The sequence below is a fragment of the Lissotriton vulgaris genome, chromosome 5, assembly GCF_964263255.1.
Source record: "Lissotriton vulgaris chromosome 5, aLisVul1.2, whole genome shotgun sequence".
Taxonomy (NCBI): Eukaryota; Metazoa; Chordata; class Amphibia; order Caudata; family Salamandridae; genus Lissotriton; species Lissotriton vulgaris.
In genome coordinates this window covers 1,236,026,644-1,236,050,741 of record NC_141693.1, presented here as the reverse complement: position 1 = coordinate 1,236,050,741, position 24,098 = coordinate 1,236,026,644, and the positions used below count along the sequence as shown (strand labels likewise).

The 24,098-nt window shown below is 47.1% G+C and overlaps 1 protein-coding gene across 1 annotated transcript in view; it reads left to right on the top strand.

The window, feature by feature from the left end:
* Positions 1-22,790, top strand: part of LOC147712386 (alpha-1,3-mannosyl-glycoprotein 4-beta-N-acetylglucosaminyltransferase C-like) — a 158,982-nt gene extending 136,192 nt beyond the window's left edge. The window contains exon 3 of the mRNA XM_086923081.1: positions 20,125-22,790. Within this exon, the coding sequence (XP_086779207.1) occupies positions 20,125-21,272 (1,148 nt within the window). The 3' untranslated portion in view covers positions 21,273-22,790. The remainder of the gene's footprint in view (positions 1-20,124) is intronic.
* Positions 22,791-24,098: the final 1,308 nt, after the last annotated feature.

Genomic DNA, 24,098 nt, shown 5'->3' with positions numbered 1-24,098 from the left:
CCACTATTCATCCTATCATAGACTGGTCGGGTTTTACCGAAGACTTTATGCACAGGCAGTTAAAAATCACTCCCCTGTTAATACATATTTAGAACCCCAATTCAAAAATGGTCAATTAGTCCATAAAAATGTATCTCCAGACAGTAAAAATCACCCCATATCATAGGTGACATTAAGAAATCTCATTCCCACGAGTAATTTAAACACTTGCGCCCTATCCCTGATAGCATACTTTTTTAAATGGGTTTGAATAAAATCTTCCACTGAGCTAAAAACAACAGGCACTCCATCAAAATATGTGTTAAATCTCCCTTCATATTAATGCCACATTTACAGGTTTTATCTTTATTTAGCAATGTGTCTTAAACCTCTGACACCAACTTGGTTTATTCCACATCTAAATCTCGAAGACTTTGTTGCAACTGCACATTAGGCAGTTTCTCCAGGTAAGGAAATGTCTCATCTCCTAACCATGAATTCATCAGGAGGAATACAGATTTCTTCCTCCTTAAGTGGATTAGATCCTCCTCCCTAGAGACCTGTTTAGTTGGTCTTTGTTAGAATTGGGGGTCTTTAGTTGGCAATAAGCATGGGCGAATTTTGCGAATCTGGCGTTCGCGAATTTGCGAACTTGCAATCCGCAAAATCCGCGAATTCTCGCAAATTTGCGGATTTTTTTTTTGTGTTCGCAAGGATTTCTGCCAGTTCGCAAGGGTTTTGTAACAGTTCGCAATCGCGAACTTACATGTCGGCCCGCAACGGTCACGACTATGTTGTTTCTACGTCTGGTTCATCATCATAGGTTCCCAGCACCCTCTGTTTCACCCCTGCCACCCTCTGTTTTACCCATGCCACCCTCTGGTACATCAATGCCTTATGCCACCCTCTGGTTCATCATCACTGTAGATTATGGGGGGAAAAAGCAAGCACACCTGCCTGCTTCAACTGACATGAATTAATTTGTGGTTGATTTATTAATGTGTCACTGTTTTAAAATTCCAGTCTGGCACCTGCATCCTTATCTGTAATTTGCTTTCTGTTGCAGTGCAATTTTTTTTCCCAGGACCTTTGTGGCCTACTTGTAGCTATTCTATGAGCCTGCTGTGAGGGTCAGAGCAGGGTCATACAATTGTTGCAACTAGCAACTGAACTCTGGAGGGGCCCTTGTCAGGAAGCACTACAGGGAACGGTTACTAATGATGAGGTTGAACTTTTGAACCTGCTTTCACTTGTGCAAAACTCGTTTTTCTGCAGAGCAGCATTACAGCAACTTTAATGCCCCACCAAGTTTATATGAGAAAGTTGATTTCTAATCCAAAAGTTATCCAAAGAAAATCAAAAGGCCTCAAATCTAAAAAAGTGCAGGCAAATGTCAACCTGTGGAGTTATTATGATAAAAATAATCATTTTCAGAAGGTCTATGCTGCTTGCTAGTAGATTTCTTGTGCGGAATTGCAATTTTTGTAATTTTGCGAGTGCGAGATTGTTGCTGCCCGCCGCACCTACATGTTCGCAATTGCGAACTTACACCGCAAAGAAAAAAAATCCACTGCGTGCGAATTTGCGGATTTTGCGGGAAATTTGCGAATCTCGCGGATTGCGAATTTACCGAAAATCCGCGAGCGTAACGGATTTTCCGCCCATGCTTAGTTGGCAATGGTTTGTATGTACCTTGATCCAAGTAGGGACCCTTGCTTCTTGTCAAGGTAAGGGAGTTACCCCCTCAGACAACCCCTGCTCACCCCTTACGAGCAGGCAGGCTTATCTCAGAGGCAGTGTGTAAAGCATGTGTGCACACATACAGTAATACAATGAAAAACACTACGAATGGACACCACACGAATTTTAGCAAAATAAGTAAAGTTTATCCAAACCAAACAAGACCAAAATCCACAATAAATATACCAAGATATCCTCAAAAATAGGTTATCCACACAAATAAAGCTTGTAGTAACCAATAACTCCACCTGGAGCTTTTGCAACATCATAACATGTGAAAGTCCAAAGTACGGTGCTTACTGTGGCGTCTGGCACGGAGTCACACAGACCCCCAAAGAACAGTACCTTGGCAAACGTTAAAAGCAAAGAAGGTGCACAGCATCGGGGAGGGGATGCTTCAATGGCACAGGGGGACGTCAGTTCCTTACGACCGTAGGGGAGGTGATCCGTCTTTTCCTTATGACCCCAGGGGAGGTGAGGCTCGGTTCCTTACTGCGGTGCTGGGGAGGTGAGGCCTCGTTCCTTACTGTTGTCGGGGAGGTGAGGCATCGGATCCTTACTGTTTACTGCTTAGGGCACTCATCTACCCATATGTGCCAAAGAGGTCCCTCAGGTCATCTTTTGACTGCCTCATGAAGACGTTGAGGATCAAGAGGGCAAGATCGGGAGGAGGATCTTTTTCATTCCTGGTCCCGTAGTTGTTGAACTCCATGACCAGGGAATTGAGGCTGCTGGAAGATACACTCAGTTTCAAGGAAAAACTTAAGGCATGGCTGTTTCCCTGATGATTCTCCCAAGCTCCGTCACTAAAGACTCACTCTTCTTTGTGCTGGGAAGCCTTTGTCACAGCCATGCGCTTTATAAATCCACCAAACATAATCATAAACAAACATAATATTGCTGGGAAGGTGGTGTTGTGCAAACGGCGAGCCATCAGTTCCTTCTGACTGTGCGTGTTGATGGATTCAGGAAGTCACCCAAGTCCAATATCGGCTCAGTGATGTTGAAACACCAGCATTGATGAGGTCGGGCTGCAGTGTGAGGCGGGGCGGTGCGTCATGAGCGTCACAGGCAGTGGCCTTGGCTCCAGGGCAGGCAGTAGCCTTGTTGACGACGTCTAATCGATGAGGTGGGGGCTGTGGTGCAAGTCGGGCGGTGCAGTGTGCTCTTCATAAGGGGTGCCCATGGCTTCGTTGCAGGTCGCGGCGTTGCTCACTGGTGTTGGTGTCGCAATTTCCCTCTGTGGCAGCTGAAACAGTAGTTCCAGATGCAGGAAGACAGAGGAAGTGAAGTCTTTGTGTCCCTGAGACTTTAGAACAGGAGGCAAGCTTTATTTCAAGCCCTTGGAGATCTTCTTCAAGCAGGATACACAGAACACAGCAAAGTCTTTGTCCTCTTCTTGGCAGTAAAGGCCACTGCAGGCCAACCCCAGACAGCACACAGCAAAGAGGCAGTACTTCTCCTTCAGTTTTTCCAGCTCTTCTCCATGGCAGAGGTTCCTCTGGAGTCCAGAAGTATACTAAAGTTCTGGGGTTTGGGTCCCAATATTTATATTCCATTTCTCTTTGATCTCTGATGGCAGAAAGGCCCTGAACTCAGTCAAAACCAGTTCCATCCTCTCTGGTCCAGCTTCCCGGCAGGATGTAGAGACAGCTTTGTGTATGGCAGAGCAGGCCCATTCAGATGCAAGGGAATCTCCCTCTCCTACTCTAAATGCTGCCCAGGTCTATTCAGCTCATTCCTGACTCATTCAGGAAAGGCAGGGCACACATCAACCCCCTCCAGTGGCTGTCTGAGAGAATGCGTATCCCCAGCCTCTGGCACTCCAAAGCCAGTCAGTCAATCCACAAACCAGCAGAGACACCCAGAATGGCTAAACAAGAAAATACTCACTTTCTAAAAGAGCTATATTTAAACATACAATATAAAAATCATCTTTACTAAAATAAAGATTGATAAGGCTCAATCAACTGAATCGAACACGAAGCTAAAGTCAATGAAATAACACTAGAACCCACCACTTTGATCTATCGATTTCTTGGCTAAGGCCCATAGACTAAAGCAATCGTCAGTTGTCGTGCGCCCCACCTTAAAATCTTCTTTTTCTTGTGGAATGATTGAGTTTGCATCTGCCCAGTCCCTCAACACCCCGAAAAGGATATTTGAGAACATTTTCCCTCTCACATCTAGCAGGTTTATTTGCCAAAAGTTTCAGAGCAGGCTGGTTTAGCAGGCAATGTTTGTTTTTATTATTACTGCTGTTAGGTTATCTGATCAGGCTGCCCTTTTAAGTTTTAGCATCTCAATTGTTTTCTTAAATATTGGTGCTGAGAACCTCTTTTTTATCTTTTCATTAACCAGAAATGGTATTGGGACTTGGGCGATTATGTCTTTGTGTTGTAGATGTCCTCCAGGAATTCTACCCAAACATACTCTCCCTTCTTACTTGTTACTAGATTTTTAACTTAGATTGTGAAGACTTAATATAACTACTTTATTTCTAGAGAACCTTATATATCGTTCAAGCTTTCTTATTCTTCATTTTAAAAGTCTATATTCTATATCAAACCAGCTATTCCTGGTGTACTTCTCGTTCTTATTTTTATCTTGAGTTTTATCAAAAACCTTCAGTTTGACTTTTAGGCATGCAACAACCTCTTTAACTATGTCCTCATACCTCACTTAAAATAAGGGGGTACCTCTTCAACAGTAAATTCCCTATGCTTTTGTTGAAAAGCTCCTACAATAAATGTAGGTGCTTTTTGGAGATTCTTGTTCTTAGCCGTTTCAGAAACCGAACCTTTATAGGGAGACGATGTCCAGTCTAAGGGTTGTACCTAATGGAATGTTGTTTCTCCCCTCTATTTGTAGAACCTCGAATTTCCTAATTAAATTGAAGGCCCACACCTGCACAAATGCGTCATCTATTGGGCAATTCTGATTACCATACTGGAAGGTTTATCATGCTGGAATGTCTACAGACACATGGCCATTAGGACTTACAACCCCATTTGATGTAAGAAAATTTCACAAGGCTACATCCCTTTGTGTAGTTTGTTTACCGGGAAGCAAGCGCATTGCATATTAAAAGCATGTAGTAAATCCTAATACCTTTGGTCCACCATCTTGGAAACCAATTTATGGTTAAAATCCCCCATTAGGACAACACAGTGTTTTGGATACAGTGCACATGTATTGACCACATCTTTTTCAAACAGTTCCATTTTTTAATTTTAGTTGAAAAGACTTCTTGCATGTAAATAAATATGAAAATTTATGATGCATTCCTGGCCCACCCTGGCATTTAAAATTTGTACACCACAGGCAAGGCCCCATTTACAACATGTCCTAATTTTCCATATCCTTGAGACAATTTTGTTAGATATCAGCATTACCATCCCCACAAAGAGGGACACCCTGTTGCGTTATTTAACGCCTTCTGGTGGACTTTCAAAAATGAATCTATTTGTGGGGATCCCCTCACAGCCATGTCTCCTTAAAGCACAAGATTGAGTACTGATTTGTTATTTTCCTAAAGATCTGCTGCTTCAATATATTATTAAGCCAATGTGTGTTCCTAGAGATCAGGGCAATGCTGTGCATAGGTTCCCATCCCTAGTCTACATTACGTATCTATTTTGATCAATGGGGATTTGCCTAAGTCCTACTCATTGGGACAAACGTATTTGTAGACTACCATTTATACTTTCCAATTATTTCTCAGCTTCGGCCGTAGCATTCCAGAGCTGAATTTCTACAAGTCAACCTCCCACTATAAATCTTGTGGTTGAATCTGCTCTGAGCAAGTATAATTGTTTTACTGGGTATCAAGCTTTACTTTGTGGAATAGCTTGTGAATAGTGACTGGAGATATTGAACAAGATTTTAGAAAAATAACAGAAGCCAGAACCCTTCTTTCGGGGCAGGTTTGATGTCAGAAGATGTCTTTAGAAGTAAACATGGGTTGGCTACTTGGCTTTATAGTCTCTGACATTTCTCTGACTTTTGTTTGGTGTTTCAGCACCGGCAACATTTCAGTAGTCCAGTCTCAATAGCACCGAGGCTCTAGTCAGTTTAACCCCTTCCAGGCTCATGACGAGCTGGGCTCGTCATGGAGTAGCCTCCTCGCACGCTGATGACGAGCCCAGCTCGTCATATATAATGGGAATAACGATTTCTCAGCACAGCAGGGGAATATGCTGAGCAGCCATGGGGTTAATCCTGTGAGGAAGTGGAAGCAACAGTAGGATGCTTCTCTAGCAACATGAGAATTCAATGTATTACTTGTGTGCTATCATGACCAAAAAAGTGTCTGAGTCAAAACCATTACACAAAAGCTTTTTATGCGTTTGTTCCATTTGCCCATTGAAAAACAAGGCTATCCTCACAGGCACAACTCTCAGGATTTCAGTTTTTATATATCTTCTGACACCGGTGGGTTTGCTTCATTCACCGATTCACATCTTTTAGGTAGTTAGAGATGATCTCACAGTGCTCTGAGTGGTCCCTCATAGAGATATACAGCTGATGTGTATCAGTGTGCATTTGAACATAGGTTGGTTTTACAATATCAACTGTGTGAGCCTTCTCATGTATATGTTGAATAAAAGGCAATGTAGAGGTGTTGTACGGTTTTCACTTATATAGTAGGGACTGTATGTTTGTTTGGACAACATAAATGTTGGGATGGTGCCAGACTGATTCTGCGCACCCCCTAGGGATATGTTGGCTGATAGTCCTTCTAGCTCACAGTAACCCACAAGTACCCCTGAACCTAATGATTTGGGCAACCTCAGAACATTACAACCCTGACTTCCCAAGGAATTGTGGTAACAGATCTAGAACCTTTTTGCTTAGTCACTCTGGCACACTCAAGTGGATACACAAAGGGACGTTTCAATATTTATTGAACCATTGTGGTTCTTGTATAGAATATATGTCCTGCAATGATTAAGAAGCAAGTGAAAATTGTTAGCAATATGAGGACAGTGAAAAGAATAAAAAATTCCACCATTGTGCTGAAGCACTTTATATGTGATGTTATATAAGTACTGTGTATTGTGTACTCTTACTATGCGCTTCCTAACCTGTTAGATTAGGGTAGGTGTTCTACCAAAAATCCCCTACTGAATGATGTAAGTCCCCATTACCTAAAGGTGTGCAGGTTCCCATCTTGCTCACACATTGGGCATCCCTCCTCGCAGAGGGTAAATAGTATTCAGCTAGGCTGACACTCCAACAACAGGGACCTCACAAAGACATCAGAGTGCTCCTCTCATTTGAACACAGAAATGCTCGTATATTTCTAATAACAGTATCCATGCTTCAGTGTTGAGGCTTCAGATGGGCTGACATTTTTTATTCTCTTGTTATAGCCATGTAGCCTTATGGACGAACAGCATACAACATTCGCACAATGTGCAATTCAACCTTGTACTAAATATTCAAGGTGTGGTGATACTGTACTTACGAAGTGGAATTTGTAAGTGATGTGGTTTCAGAAAAACTAATCCTGACTATCATGCAAGCAAATGTGTGTCAGATGTCATTGTGTAGAAAAGAAGGCAAATTAAGAGCGTTTGCATGTAAAATGACAGTGTTTCTTTCTGGGCCTAATTTAGCTTGTGACAATGGGGATCCCCATGGAACCTACATGTGGCCAGTTTCACTACCCCCGATGAGGAGCAACTTTGATTTGTTAATTATGGTTTGACAACAAAGAGTGACGGCATTAGCGAGGGCAGTAGATATTGTCCTACGCTAGATGAGAATGAGTCAGGATTAGGGGTGGGCAGTACTTGTGGAGTTTCACTCCATGAAATTCCATGAAGTTACAGAAAAACTCTGTGAAATTCCATGGAACTCTGCCAATGTGTGAAAAATATGCAGCTCGCGCTGCAGTTTAGCACTGATAGCACAAGCAGCATTGAAAATCAGTGCAAACAGCCCCATGCATTGTGCAAGAGCACCCGGTCATTACAGTTAATTTTGCTGCAGCTTGAGCAGAAAAACTACTTAAGCAGTAGCAAATCTACCTGAATGGCCACCCTTTAACCACAACCGCTCGTGAACGCTGGTGACCGCCAGCAATAGGAAACTGCGCAAAGGGACACCAAATCTTACTAGTGCATAATATGAACCCTCGTGGGAGAAAAATTCCACCACGCGATCACTGATGGAATTTGACCTGAACTCTGTGTTAAAGAATAGCGCTGAGTGGTCAAAACTGCACCAATTCCAAGGGTCGAAAGGATCATTCCACCCACCTTAGTCCAGTGAAGAAAGCAGATCTTCTCTGCTACATTTTTTGGTTCCTTTCCTCTACCTAAACTTAATGCAGAACCAACTTAGATTTTGTGAATTCTTGGAGCTGTCGAATAACTTCTCCTTCCATGACCTTGCTCATGATTGAAATCAAGGAAGGGCCTGATGCTTTTGGCTCTATGACATGGCGCCTTGCGAGTGAGGAGACAGAAAATGGGATACAGGAGAGGGTACAAGCAGTGCAAAATAAAAATCCACGACTGGTGATGATGTCCCTCCAATCGTCACATCTTCTGCAGTTGTTTCTTCAACAATACAGCTGAGCCAGGAAATACAAACAAGCAAGCCACTCATCTAACAAGGCGGTAGATTACCAGGTTGGCGTGGAGGCCATTTTATGAGTGGATTTAGCCAGAGTGCAAGGTAGGGGTTTTTAACAAGCTATTTCTCCTGCATCTGAAACATGTTTTGGATGGTTCTAAATCAAGATGGCAACATTAGCCAAGCAATGGTTGAAAGTAGCTGACCCAAAGCTGTGCTCTATATATTGTGAGTTATATTAGCATGTATTCCTCTCGGATCGATGTCTGTTGCTTTATTGACAAAGGGATCCTTGTGACTAATATGAAAAGCTTGTGTACCCATAATGCCAAGGAAGCTATTGAACATAGCAAAAAGACAAGCAATTCTTTCACATTTACACCTGAAATCCAATTAAAATCCCCAGCTACAGTAAATGTCATGCCAACAAACAATCTAACTCACTCTGTTAATAAAACCGAATCCCGTAAATGTGTGTCCATATAGGACTAAAGAACCCTTGTGTGAAAAGGGTTTGCACCATATTATGCTGCCTGGAATTCAACAAGTAACACTTATACATCTTACAAGACTGGGGAGCTCAACACCAATCACAGACTAACAACAGTATATATATTTTTGAAAAGTAGATATCCTAGGGCAGCAGTTCTTAACCTGCGGTCCGAGGACCCCTGGGCGTCCATGAAACCTACTTTAGAGGGTCCGCAACAGTTTTACAAAATTTATCAAATTAGTTCAAAATAATAAAGTACATAAAAAATAAGGAAGCAACATTAATAATTTGAAATTATTTTCTATATTTGAAAGTATACTATACAAAATATTTTAATGTTTGAGCATCTATGTGGTGTATTTGTATTTGTGTGTATTGTTTTAAAGTCCGAATTATAGAAATTGCTTAGGCCCGGTGTCCTGTCTTCCACTAATGACTCAGTGAGGGTCCTTGGATTCCAGTAATGATTCAGTGGGGTTCCACACCACTCAAAACGTTAAAAACAACTGTCTTAGTGGGTACATAGAGAAATAATGTATGGGGTCATGAATGAGTTAGCAAACCCACACTGCTGTTGAAGCTGTTTCATGCTTCCTAAAAAATGTGACCTGTCCATTTTTGATCAAAAAATCTTCTGAAATCATTGACTACTAACAAATGTAATTTTCCTCATTTTTATTCATATTTATCCATTAACTTGATTCCATCTTCTGGCCTGGAATAGTAAGGCCTGTTTTCACGTACATAGAGCACACTAACATGTTGTACCCAAAATGCACTGGGAGCAGCTGAAAATTCCATATAAATGTTTACATATAAGAGCTTGTATGAGTTCAGTTAAAGTCATTACTAACAGCAAATCCAGTGCACATCTACATACCCATTTAAAAGGGCAATCTTCTTACAGAAAAAGTAGCATGTTTATCCTGTTCTGATTAATTTACCAATATAGCTTGTTAGTTATCGCTGAACTATGTAGATTACTATAGTATAATTTGTTGAATATTATTTTCTAGGAAAGAGACCCATTGCTCATTATTGAGTTTTGGATGTAACAAAGAACAGCACCATTTAGAGCTACATGTACATTATCAGAATTGGGAGAAAAGTACGTCACAGTGACATCAAGGCTACATAGGGAGATCAATGAGAGCATATCCACGAGTACTTGAAGAGCAGACCACTCCATTTCATTAATCGAACGGTCCGAGCCATTTGCCCCACATGCAGCGAAATTTCTCCGGACACCCCCTGGCTACATATAAAGGCCACTCCTGCGCAGCGTACCAATCCACCCCCCCGGCACCAGCGCCCTAGAGTGGGAGGAGAAGTGTCCAGCCAATGCGCAGCAATGTCCCTCTTGGCGACCACCAATGCTGTTTTGAGGAAGAGCTTCTCAGCCCTGGAGCCGTCCAGTCCGTCAGTGACGCCCAGCAGAACATGAGTGGGATCAAGAGGCACCTTCCAGCCCAGGACCCCTGTCAGATCTTGCGTTAAAGATTCACAATACCTCAGAATCGCAGTACACAACCAAACCATATGGTAGAAATCAGCATGGGGGTGAAAGCAGCGGGGCAGTGGGCGTCAGGTTGGAGTCCAGCGCGGTGGAGGCACAGGGGCGTAAGGTAGACAGCGTGCAGAAAATAGACTTGGACCAGGCGGAGTCTCGCCAATACCACAATTGTCCTGGGGGCCATCAGGACGTCCCTGCAGTCCTCTTCCTCCAGAGCTCCAAGCCAGCCCTCCCACTTCTCACGGAGTAGGTAAAGGGAATTAGGGGTATTGTTGGTGAGTGAGCAGTAGATCCGAGAGACTCCACCCTTCCCCCGATCCCCATTCAGAACCTGCGCCTCAGGTGGGCTATATTCGGGCAGGGACGTACCGTCTGCAATGTGGGAGTGAAGAGCATGACGCAGTTGCAAGTACCGAAAGAACTGAGAGGGATGGAGGGAATGCCTGGCCTGTAAGTCCCGAAAGGAACGGATGTGAGTACCACTCCAGACGTCACCCAGCAAGGTTACCCTGATAAGATCCCACTGCCAGAACCCTGACAGGGAAGCGATCTCGCGTAGCCTGGTACCACACCACAAGGGGGTCTAGTGGGTCAGTCTGTCTGCCCATTGAGTATGTCGGAGTGATGCATGCCAAGCCAGGAGTACACCCCGCGTGACTTCCGGAAGAGCACGGGGAACCGCTGACCCATAAAGCATCCCTTGGATAGAGGAGAAGCCCAAGATGTGAAGCTCCAAGCGATATGCCGGGTCAGACCAGCCGCCATTGAACCAGTCGTGAATCGTGAGGAAACGAGTCGCTAAGTAGTAGAGGTTCGTCATTTCAAGGCCTCCATCAAAAGGTGGGATTCGGCATTGGGCCAGGGCCAGCCTGGATCTCCGTCCCCCCAAAGGAATTTAGGGCCAGATGTAGGTCGCCAATTACCGGTCGGTAACACCCGTTTTCGGCCGTGACCGACCGGTAATTGGTTTTTGAGATGTAGGGGGCCTGAATTTTACCGAATCTGCAAATTTACCGATTCGATAGATTTACAGATTCGGTAAAATACCGACTCTGTATATTTACCGAATTGGTAATTCGCGATGTAGCCTGGCACTTCAAAGAGTGCCACAGGCGCTTTAGGAGTCGGTATATACCACCCAATCCTATTGGGTGGTAAAATACCGAATTCCAGTGTACATGCACATCTGTGCATGTACACCTATGCCATGTGACACACAGACATGCCCTTAGGGCATGTATGTGTGCCACATGGCACACAAGCCTGCAATTGGGGTGCTACAGGGTGTTAAAGTGACACCCCGTTCCCCCTGCCAGGATTCGGTATTTACCGATTCGGTAAATACCAATTCGGTATTTCCCATTGATTCTTATGGGCTTCAAGGCCCCTAGGAATCAATGGGAAATACCGATTCGGTATTTACCGAATCGGTAAATACCGAATCTTACAGAATCGGTAATTGAAAAATAAAAATTACCTATATCTGCCTACTTCCAATTTACCTACTCTTAAATACCGATTCGGTATGATTCGGTATTTAAGAGTAGGTAAATCGGAATTACCTACATCGGGCCCTTAGTGGCCATGCCGTCCATATCCCGGAACCTAGATCTAGCAAAGGAAAGGTGGGTATTCTGGAGCATGTACAAAAAACAGGGCAAGATCATCATTTTGTACAGGGCAATCCTGCCTAGTGGGTTGAGAGGCAGTGTGCGCAATTTAAGGAGATCGGCGCGGACCCGCTTGACCAGCGGGGAGACATTGAGTTCCCATGCAAGGTCAGGGAGAAGGGAAACCCAGATCCCCAAATACTTGAAACACAGCCTCCGAAGAGGAATCGACGACTGCCAGTCAAAGCACTCGCGAGTAAAGTGTAAGGGGACGAGGACGGACTTGGTCGGGTTAAGCCACAGGCCGGAAGCTTGTTCAAAAGTAGCCAGCGCCCGAAGACAGCGAGGTCCCGACCAGGCTGAGTCTGCCAGGAACAGCAACACGCCATCTGCGTATTGCGCGATTTTATCCTCTGCTAGGCCGGGCCACCTCCAGCCAGTCAAGGAACGATCACTGCGGAAAAGGCAAGCGAACAGCTCCATTGCCAGAGCGAAGAGGATCGGGGAAAGGGGGCAGCCCTGCCTCGTACCCCGTCCAATAGGGAAGGGGTGGGATAGAGCGCAGTTGTCGCGGACCTGTGCCCGAGGACGGCGACAGAGTAGTCCCACCAAGGCACGGAAGGGAGTGCCAAAGCCCATCTGTTCCAACACCGCATCCAAGTAGCTCCAGTCAACAAGGTCGAAAGCCTTCTCAAAATCAATAAGGAGAAGGGACAAGTATGGTGTAAGCAGGTGTCGGTTCTCAAGGGCAAGGTGAAGGAGTCGGAGACAGTGTCTAGTCCCTCGGAGAGGCATGAAGCCGAATTTGTCAGGGTGAACAAACTGGGCTAAATGCGGTTGTATGCGATTAGCCAATACGGAGGCGAAGATCTTGAGTTCCGTATTGATGAGCGAAATGGGACGATAGTCCAAGCAGCACTGTGAGGGTGTCTAGGACTTAGGGATCAGAATGATGGTACCGAGATCCGTCTCTGGCCGGAATGATTCACACTCCGCCGCTTCCTTAAACATCGTCACGAGGGGTGAAAGCAGGGTATCACGGTAGGACGAATAAAACTCCTTGGGGAGTCCATCTGGCCCAGGAGTCCTACCAGCCGCCAGGCGCAAAATGGCGTCTGCCACCTCCGCAGGGGTGAGCGGGAAGTCCAACACGGCCGCGTCCAAATCGCTACGGCGTGGAAGAGAGAGCTCCTCCTGTTGGAGGAGGTCAAGGAGAGAGAGACCAGGTGAACGCACTGAGTATAGGGTAGCGTAGTAGGAGGCAAAGCATTGAGCAACCGCTACCGGGGCACGGTGGAGCGTTTCATCTGCGTCCGTCATCTCAGGTACGATACGGTTGGCCATAGGGGAGATGGTGAGGCGGTGGAGGAGCTTCCCATTTTTGTCTCCCCAGCCATACACTCGGGCCACGGACAACCGCCAAAGAAGTTTAGCAGCTTCCAGAGAGGTCTGACTCATCTCATCTCGTAGGAACGCAAGTCTCCGTTCCTGGGCATCAGATCTATCGTCGGGATTCAACGCCTCAATAAGGGAGGCCTGTGCCTCCAGCCGAGTGAGCTGGGAGTCACGCGCCGTGCGAGCGAGATTCAGCTGACCCTTGGCAAACCCCCTAATAGTGGCCTTACCAGCCTCCCAAAGGGTGCAAGAGGAGGACACCGAGCCTTGATTAGTGGTAAAATAGGTAGCAAGTTCAGTACCAATGCTGTCCTTGAACTCCTCGTCCTGGAGGAACCAGGCATTGAGTCACCAGAGCGGCCGGGAGGCTGGGGGAAGGGCCCCTATATGAAGTAACACTGGGGAGTGGTCCGATAGGCCCCTCGGGAGGATGGATATGGCCTGGAGCGATCGGCAATCATGAGCCGGCAGGAAAGCATAATTGAGGCGCGCATGAGTGTGGTGAGAGGCAGAAGTGCGAGTGTATTGCCTAGCAGTCGGATGCCACAGTCTCCAAGCGTTTCTGAGCCCCAAGCTGGCCGCCCATGAGGAGAGAAAACCGGACTGGACAGTCCTGAAAGTAGAGGGAGGGGACCCAACGTCAAGACCTGGGTCCATAATGTCGTTGAAGTCGCCCCCAACCACGGTCAGTCCAAAGGGTAAAGCCACGATCATTGGGGTAATTCCGCGTAGCGTAGGGGCCAGCAGAGCAGGAGGGGAATAGACAGACAGCAAAGTTAGCGGGGAATCCCCAAGTGATCACTCTAAAAGAATAAAGCAGCGCTGAGGGTCGGGTGTCACCTTACGCGCAACTAGGGGAAGAGTGCAACACACCAGAATTGCCACCCCTCTGGAACCCCTACCAAACCCAGAATGCCAGACAGCGCCATAGCCATAACGGGCAAGGAAAGGACATCGTTGGCCTAGTAGATGGGTTCCTGAAGCATGAGTATGTCTACCACCTGGCGCTGGGCGTATCAAAGGACGGCTGCGCGTTTGATTTTGTTCAGCAGGCCGTTAACATTCAGGACATTAGGCGGAGCGATGAGAACGTGCTAGACTCGCCAAGGAGGAGGGGGCCATGGGGAGAGCCGGGTCGCAAGGCAGCCTAGCTGCGATAAGAGAGGCGTGGATAGAGTAGCGTAGCAGTGTATGGGAAGTGCTCTCCCGAATGTAGTGGGTCAACTGTGGTGCAAAAGACAACAACTTTGAAAAACAAAACAAACAGGAGCAGAGGCTCCAACCCCTCCCACCCCACACTTCAGGAACGGAAGCATCTGTCACCCGAACAGTAACAGAACACTGAAACACCAAGCTTAAAACAATTGGAAACTGGGTAAGTCGTGGAGGACCCCTCTTTATATTAGGATGTTCATGTGTTATACCATCAGCGAACAGTTAGTGACCAAATGGGATACTAGTCTCGGACTCAGCCACTGGCCACTGGCCACAGACAACTCCAGCCAGGAACCCGAACATCGTATGAAAGGCTAACATCGCTGCGATGTGGTCAGGCCGGCCCGGTGAGAAGAGCCGGGCTGCGGGAGAGATCGGTGTCCGGAAGATCCATCAAGAGCATTTAAGACAAAGCCAAACTGGGGTCGGAGTGGTCCAAGGAGCCAGAGCGCCATCCGGCTGGAGAGGTCTTTCCGGAAGGCCCACGCATGGGGCCCAGCGAGAAGCCCGTCGGAGAGGCAGAGCGCGCGTGCTGCCGGCCACTGCGCCACCCTGGGTGTCTGCGGCGCGGGCGGAGCACAGGCACATCCCGCTGAGCGTCTCCGGTGGCAGCAGGCTGCACGCAGTCCTGGACAGGCATCTGCAGCGGTCACTCCTCCGTTGCCCATATCCACGCCGTCTCTGGAGTCTCAAAGAAGATGGACTTGTCTTGAAAGACCACACGCAGCCGTGCTGGGAAAAGGAGCCTATATTGAATGTTAAGCGAGCACAGCTTCTGCTTGACCTCAGTTAAGGAGCGACGTTGGGATTGGACCTCATGGTGTAGTGAGGGAAGACCATTATTGTCAAGTTCTCGTGGTTGAGCGGCTGTTTCTTCCGCGATTCGGCCAGGAAAGTGTCTCTATCTCGGTAGTTGAGGATTCGCAGGATAATTGGTCGCTGAGGGGCATCCGGCTGCGGCTGGGAAGGCAAGCGATCTGTGCGCCCTCTCGATCGTGAACCAGGGGGAGAGCGCTCCCTCTGGCATCCAGGAGCGTAACCAGCGTTCTACAAAGTCCGCTGCCCGACTCTGCTCCATGCCTTCAGAAAATCCAACCAGGTGCAGATTGTTGCGGCGGGTGCGATTTTCCGCATCCTCAACCCGCCGGTGGTGCTCCTGTGTGTGGGATTGGAGCCGATTTATCTGGGCCTTGAGTTGTTGAATATCGTCCTCCACCGCGGACACTCGGGACTCCACTTCCTTAATCCGGATGTTAGCGTTACGAGGGTCCTGTCGGATTAGCATTATGTCTACCCGGACCTCCGCAATCTTGCCCTCGACCGAGGACTGCGATGTCTGGATCACCTGAAGAATCAAGGAGAGATCGGGCGCAGCAGGGGCACCCGCGCCAGCAGGACCACCGGCAGCCCCAGCGTCAGTGGTGGTGAACCGATCTATCTTGGTTTGGGTAGCCGGATTCTTGGGTATCTCGTCCCGGACCATGGTGATCTCTAGACAGGATGGAGGTGCGGTTTCCCTAGGGTAATCCGGACAGCCAGGAGGCAAAGAAAGAGGATGGAGAAGAGGGGCCCAAGGCGCAGGCAGCCCTCGCCGCCCCGCGTCAAGCCAACTGTACCACGCGGGGACCTCTGAAGAGTGTCAGGTTCGCCGGATCACTGAAGATGGAGGCCAGGGATGGCGTCGGCCCTGGGCCTGCAGCGCAGGGGGCCAAGATCAGCCACGAAGGCAGGAGCTGGACGTCACAGCCTTAGTTGATAGGGGCAGCGAGAGGGGCCCACGACCAGGACTCCATGCCGCCTGAGCCGTGCAGCTGACCAGAAGCCCCAGGCAGCAGCAGCAGCAGTGCAGGACCACCGCTCCTAGGCGGGTGCAACCGGCCAGAGGAACGTGTCCGGGCAACCAGACCAGCACCGTCCCCACCTAGGCAGAGAAAAAAGGTGTAGCCGCAGGACCACCCACATGCCCCCACCGAGATGCCCAAGCGTCACCGCCCAGGGTGGCAGTCGAGGACCCACTGACCCTCTGGTACTCCAAGGATGAGGGGATTGGGGGAGAAGCCCTACCGGGCACGGAGTCGGCCCGGGCCTGTGCACACCGTACCCCCCCTTGCCGCCCGATCGACGGCCGAACCCCCTCCCAGAGGCCTGCACCCCATCAGCAGCGTGCACACCTCCTCACCACAGTTGTCGCAGGGGGGGAAAGGAGAGTCCCTGGACGGCTCATAGATACCAGTGCAGCAAGTTCAGGTCCCCAGGAGGCCTAAGCAGCGCCCCCATCACCCCCAAAGCCACAATTAAGCACCAGAGGCCGCCAGAGGGGTCACAGGCAACAGTAAACCAAACCGGACCCAGCCGACAGCCAGTCCATCCACCGGATTCACTGGATCTTAGTGCGGGGCCACAGGAGCAAGGCAGCGGTCCCCCCAGTGGGAAGGCAGTCCAGGAAATCACTCGTGGGAGGCAGGGACACCGCAGCTCCTTCTCAGGTGGGCCGGAGGGTGGCACAATGCAGATCCGGGCTCTTGAGATGCAGGGGGGGCAGGGGAAGTAGGTAGGCCACTCCTGGACCCCCGCAGCATCAGCCGCTCTGCCGCAGGAAAGGGCCGGTCTGCAGGCCCGCCAGCCGTGCATAGGAGGTTAGCGAGGCAGCCCCGGGGTTCACAGATGTACGCCGGCGGCCCCTCTATTGGGAGACAACAGCACCGCCCCCCCCGGTCACACGGCCAGGGCCCGAGGGCCGTCGCGGGCAGGTCCGGGCTCCCGAGACACAGGGGGAGCCCAAGAAGCAGGCAGGCGTCCTCCCAGCACTCACAGCGCAAGTCGCAGCAACTGTCGGAAACCGGGCCTCAATCCACACAGCCAGTCGGATCGCCGCCACAGCCGCACCGGGTCTCACGCCGCCCAAAACGGCAGCTGGCACTGCAGCAGTGCCGCAGGGGAGCCGGGATGCCTCCTCAAGTCTGGGGCAGCTCAGTATATGTGGCCGCAATGGCGGCGCAGCCAGCTACAAGGTACAGGCCCGGCTGCCATCAGGCTGAGTCAGCAGCCGCAGGAAAGCCCGGTACGAGGTGGGCCTCGGGGATCTCCCCCCTTGGCCTAAAGCTGGTAGAGGCGCCCAGGACCCCGGCGGCGGCCAGGTAGGGCTCCAGGTCACAGGCATCGGGTCACTCGCGGGTGGGGAGTCAGGCTCCCGGACTCCGCCGCCCGACCCGGCGGCCGATTTGTCTTCCAGTGGAGTGCTCCCTCAGAGGTCTCACCTGCGGCGTCGCGAGGCAGGCCAGCGGTGTCAGCGGGTCCGATCGGGCAGGGGAGGAGCTCTGCAATCAGGGCCAACACCGGAGCATCCGGCTCTCCACCTCCACCGCAGAGGGGGTCAGCAGGGGATCCCAGACAGGACAGAAGGCTTGCGTCTCCCGCCAGGCTATGTCCTATCTCCAGGCAACGATGCACAAAGAGGCCTCAGGGGACAGCAACGCCATCTTAGGCGGAGGCACGCCGGAATCTAAGTGGAGAAAGTTGCCTCTACATGGAGGCAAAACGGCATCAGACACTCCGCCGGGCACTGCAGGTCAAGGCGGAGGACACAGAAGTAGAAGGGAGGACTGTTAATGAGCTGATGGCGGTGGATCATAATGGTGCGGATGACGGAGTGGTCCGGAGCACTCTTAGAGTGCGACCGCCATCTTAATGCGCCAAGCCACGCCCTACGTTACATGTTTTGTTATTTATTTAAATGAAAAAATAATATTATCGGACCCGATTCATGGAACTAATTTACAACACAATTCTAAACTTACTCCTTTTAATATTCACAGAAGGCATTTAGTAGTCTTAAGTAAGGATTTTGTCTTAAATTAGGATTTTGTCCTAAATTTGGATTTTGTCTTAAATTAGGATTTTGTCCTAAATTAGGATTGTGTTTTATATTAGGCTTTTGTCCTAAATTAGAATTTTCTCATAAATTAGGATTTTGTCTTAAATTAGGTTTTTTTCTTAAATTGGGATTTTGTCTTAAATTAGGATTTTGTCTTAAATTAAACTTAAGTTTAACTTAAGTTTGTCTTGAGTTTAACTTAAGACAAAATCCTTATTTAAGACAAAATCCTAATTGAAGACTACTAAATGCCGTCTGTGAATACCAAAAGTAGTAAGTTTAAGATTTTGTTGTAAATTAGTTCTGTGAATTGGCCCGTTTTTCTTATCCCCTTTTCAGCAAACAGCTTTGTTGTAAATTGTTAACGGTATTTCTGTGATTTCTAATTTCCTGTGACATCTTTATTACTTTTAACTGGAAAACGCCTTCCCTCATTTCAATGATGAGAGAGATACAGATGGAAAATTGGGCAGGCAGGGGGGCTGATTGACAGAATGGTAGATGTACAGATAGTATGACAGGAAAGACAGACATGTAGGCAGAGATAAGAACACATACATGCATGTCAGGTAAGCGTCTTTTTGAAAGGCAGGCATATAGAAGGTTGGGAGGGCAGAGGTACAGACTCGAAGATGACATTTAGCGATGGAGACCGATAGAGACATTAGTGGAGTGTTTCATACATGAATGCGTAGATACTTGGGCAAAATACAGAATAATGGAAATAAACTGAAAGATGAGAGAGCAGGCAAACTGAACGATGGCCAAATGAATGAGGGATGAATAGGCAGGGGAGAGGATAAAAGGGCAGCTAGATGAGAAGGAATATGTTCGGAGGTAAGGAAAGTCTTAGGGATGACAGAACAAGGAAAGCGATGAACAAAGGAAGACAAAGAGGCAGAAAGATTAGCATAATGGAATCCAACACTCGATGGAAAGGGAAGTTAGAGATCAAAACAGAGACAAACTACCGGAAGAAAGAGAAAGCGAGAGACTGATAAAAATTAAAGCTGTTCCAAGAGAGTCAGTAAGAACCAGAGACAGCAAGAGAACAAGAGAAAAAACAGAGAGTATCTAAAGCGGCCAGATAATAGATATCCTAATGAAATAGATAGGTAAATAATGTAATGTCTGAGGCAGACTCCTATGATAAACAAAGTACAAGTTGTTCGCCTTCACAAGCAGGTCAATGGAAGGCAGGAGAGAAGGAATGATCATATGAAAGTATGATTATTTAGTGACACGTGGTATAGTAGCTGCTGGCATATCAGTTGAGGACCGGATAGACAGCAATGTTCTCTACTTATTCCTTATGTGTTTTTACGCTCACCTTCAGCACACCGAGAGCCCTGTCTAGGTTCTGTCCTTGCAAGAAATATGAAACGCCTTCACTTAAAATAAAATGTTTTCTCAACATATGCTTACATCTATTTATGCCAATGACTCAATCAGTGGTTATTAATTTATCAACATTAAAACTGCATGTTAGAACTTCCCTGTGTACAAGCCCGGTGAAGCCAGTAGTGGTAGCGGGTGTCCTTTGATATGCCATTTTCCTTTGCCTTCTGAATCTGTGATGTCTATTCAAGCCAAGATTGCTAGCACACCTTTAATAATACTTAATCAATGAAATGACCCCTATATCGTTTGTAGACTTCGCACAAGTGTTGCATGTGCTCATGAGATACTAAAACAATATTTCTTTCTTTCTTATTCCAAGAATACCTCTCAATTGGGCTGAGCTCCGTGAAAAGGAAAAAGGGAACTTACCTCCTTGAGACCCTGAAATCCATCTTCAAGCAGTCCACCAATGAGGAGCTGAAAGACATGGTAGTGGTGGTGCACCTGGCCGACTTTGACATGGAGTGGAACTCCCGAATGGCAGAAGAGATTGGCAACAAGTTCACCCACCACATCATGGCTGGCCACCTGCTGGTGATCCATGCACCGCAAGAGCATTACCCTGCACTGGAAGGACTAAAACGCAACTACAATGACCCCGAGGACAGAGTGAAGTTCAGGTCCAAGCAGAACGTGGACTATGCATTTCTGATGAACTTCTGCAAGAATTTGTCTACTTATTACCTCATGATAGAAGATGACGTTCAGTGCTCCAAGTCCTTCTTTACAGCCATAAAGAAAGTGGTCACATCCCGCGGGAGCACCTACTGGGTGACGTTGGAATTTTCCAAACTAGGCTACATCGGCAAGCTCTACCAATCCAGTGACCTGCAGAGGCTTGCCCAGTTCCTGTTGATGTTTTACCAGGAGATGCCTTGCGATTGGCTATTGACGCATTTTCGTATGCTACTCACCCAAAAAGATGTTATTCGATTTAAACCATCGCTGTTCCAGCACATGGGCCTTTATTCTTCCTTCCAGGGAACCGCCAATCGGTTAAAAGATGAGGACTTTGAGGAGGACCCATTGGACATTCCTGACAACCCTCCTGCCAATGTATTCACAAGCATCCCAGCTTTTGAAAACTATGTCCCTATCCAGGCATACAGTAATGTGGATGAGTACTTCTGGGGCAAGTCTCCATCTGCCGGGAGTTACTTCACTATAGTATTCCACAGACCAGTACATATCTCCCGGATCCAGGTTCAGACCGGTTCACCGGAAAGGGAGACGGATTATCTGCATGCAGGAATGCTCGAGTTTGGGAAGGGACTAGAAAAGAGTGGCAAGGACTGCACCAACTACTCTCCAATTGGCCCTTTTCAGAAGGGGCAGTTTAATAAGAAGGGGCTAGAGAGCCTCTATTTCTTCTCTGTGGAATGTGTGCGAATTTTAGTGAAAGAGACACAAACTGAATGGCTGATCATTAGACATATAAATATCTGGACCAAGCAGAATACATCTTGAAGACTCTCTACGGTTTGCCTTTTTCAGGATGTGGCTCAAGGCGCTCAAATGCTTAATTGCAAAGGAGCGTTATTATCCCTCAAAGAGGGAGTGAAAATGAGAATAAAGGATAAGAAATGATTGTCATAGCTACTTTTCAATCACTAGAGTAGAGATACACATTGACTGGTAGACAGTCTATGCACTGCAAGAAGTTCTGCTGGCGACTTTTGAAACTGGTGGTCAAATAGGTGCTGATTTTGCCAATGTGGGTCTGGGGTGTGTTGGGTGGTTAAGTTGAATCTACTGTTATAGGCCAGTTAGAAAATGGCATGCGTTGGGATATACAAAATGGTATGGCGTGCATCATAACAAAAAAATCAGGAGCCAGAATACAGACCATCAAAATATGGTTGCCTCACATTAATGGATGGTCACCACAACTTGGTTCCATTCCCCATGTTGTGATATCATGGTCCTGGGGAAAGAGTGTAGGGTAATGCCCTGAATATGGTTTATGTTGTTGAATATACACCAGCACCATCACAAAACAAAATGAGGTTTGACAGTTTTGTTGGTAAACATGTATTATTTTAAAACAAGCATTGGCAAAATCAGAAGGTCTCATCTGTGAGACTGGGGTGCTGACCTAGTAGTTATGGCAAAGCTTTTTATAGTTTTGTCATCATTTATGGCAAAACCATTGTGAGATGTAATCATTCCACAGTAGGACATCTTAGAATAATTTTTGATATAAAGCACAAATAAAAGCTTGTCAAGAAGTGTATTGTGCTTGCCCACGCATGTGCAAGAATAGTTTAAAATCCAATCAAAAATGGTACCTGCCATACAGCAAAGGGCAACGGATTGCACATGGGGAGCCAAACAGGCACCATGGGAGAGCCAACAGTTTAAACGAAGAGAGTGGGTGAGGAAGATGAGGTGGGAGCAGGGAAAGAAAGGAGAAAGAGAGAGGGAGAGAAAGTATCCCCTCATGCACTGCATAGCGAGGTATAGATGTCAACAGTGAAAGGATACAACTAATCCAATGAAATCACAGTCAAGCTAAAATGCTCTTTAGGTGGGATAAATACCCAAAGAGGGAAGGAAGCCATCAATTCAGAAGCAGGGAATTGAGATAGACTTTGAATCAGGAACAAGGGGCAGACCAAAAGCCTACTTTAAGTCTAATGGATTCAATATGTCTGTTGCCAACTTACAGCAAAAGCTGTCTGTAGGCAAGACTTAAAAATGAACACAACTCTTCTAGTCTTATGTTACTTGTGTACCTAAGTTACTCCCACACTTCCCGATGCCATGTCGTGCTGATGCTAGCAAAAAAAAAGATAATTTTACCGCACTTTGGAGCTACTACAATGTTTTAAATATTGATCTCAAACATCCCTGTTATTGAAGAGCCTTCATTTTTTCCGAACTATTTATAGTTTATGTGAAATTGCAAATGTATTCCGTCGTCATGGATGTGGATTGAGTATGGATTATCTATTGATGTACATGTTAAACTTTGTTATTTATGGACGGCAGAATCACTTTTTTTTTTTTAAAGAATTGCTCCGTACACGGTGCTGCTAGCCATGTGAAAACTGTGCTCCTTGTCGTGAAGCTCTTGCAACGACCTCTTAACAACCAGCACAATCCGCACTGTGCTGAAAACCTTGGAATTCCCCCATTGACCCAGAATCAGTTGACTGCAGAAGAATGTCCCTTCCACATCCGGGAAGCAGGTGGTTTACACACATTCTCAACAAAGCTTACTGCACGCATCAGCAATTCTAGTAAGGAAAGCCTTACTTATTCATGAATCATCTCAGACAACTTTACTTTGCCATCCTGTGGTGGTTCTCGAAATGGTGAAGATGGGGGTGGGGAGGTAGTTGGTTCAGCCAGCTCTATATCTTTCCCAACCCGGTTATAATTTTGCCCGGGGCCCCTCCCTTTCCCTCGAACCTGACGTCCATGCCTCCCCAGGACTTTCTGAGCCCTGGATTAGGAAAGACAGGGCTTTAAGTGGGCCGGGTCCCAAGGGGTCTGAGCACCGGCAGTTTTTTAAAGGGGGCCTCGAAATGGGTTTCTATCGGGCTCTGTTTTGAGCCCTGGCACAGGCGGTCCATTTTTTTTCTGGACTTCAGTAACAGCCATTTGCCGTCACTGCAGTCCGGAAAACGTCTACGTACTGCCTTAAAAAAAAAATAGAAAAGGGACCACATAACATTGAAGGAGAAGTCCGTCTATGAAAAAATGTGAGTAATTATTTTAAATTATACAAACTTTAAATGATTTTAGGGAACATATAAGGAATTGGGGCAGGGATCGAAAAAAGCATTTACAATGAAAATGCCATTATCATCCATAGTTTTACAACGAAAATCGTTGTATAACTATGCGTGGTAAAGGCATTTTCGTTGTAATGCATATTCGTGGTAGTGGCATTCGCGTTGTAACGCATGCGTGGAAAAGGCATGCGTTACAACGGAATGCGTAGTAACATCATACAACCATTTTTCGGGAAACAGCCACTACAATGCGGCCGTTTCCACACTGTACTTAACCGCGCATGCTTTACAACGCATGCGTGGTTAACACGTAAAGCCTTTACCACTCATTTCTTTACTACCAAATACGTAGTGAAGGAATGTGGGGTAAAGGTAGAACTAAAAAAGGGGGCTGGGGGGGCTTAAGGGGGGAGCCCCCCCCCCCAAAAAGTGAGTTTAAAAAAAGAAATAACACTTACCATAAAGACGATGATTTGTGCCTTTCCTCCTTCCTGAAATAAGCCAGCCTCCCTAACGACGTAATAACGTACGTGCGTCTGCGTACTGCCTTTAC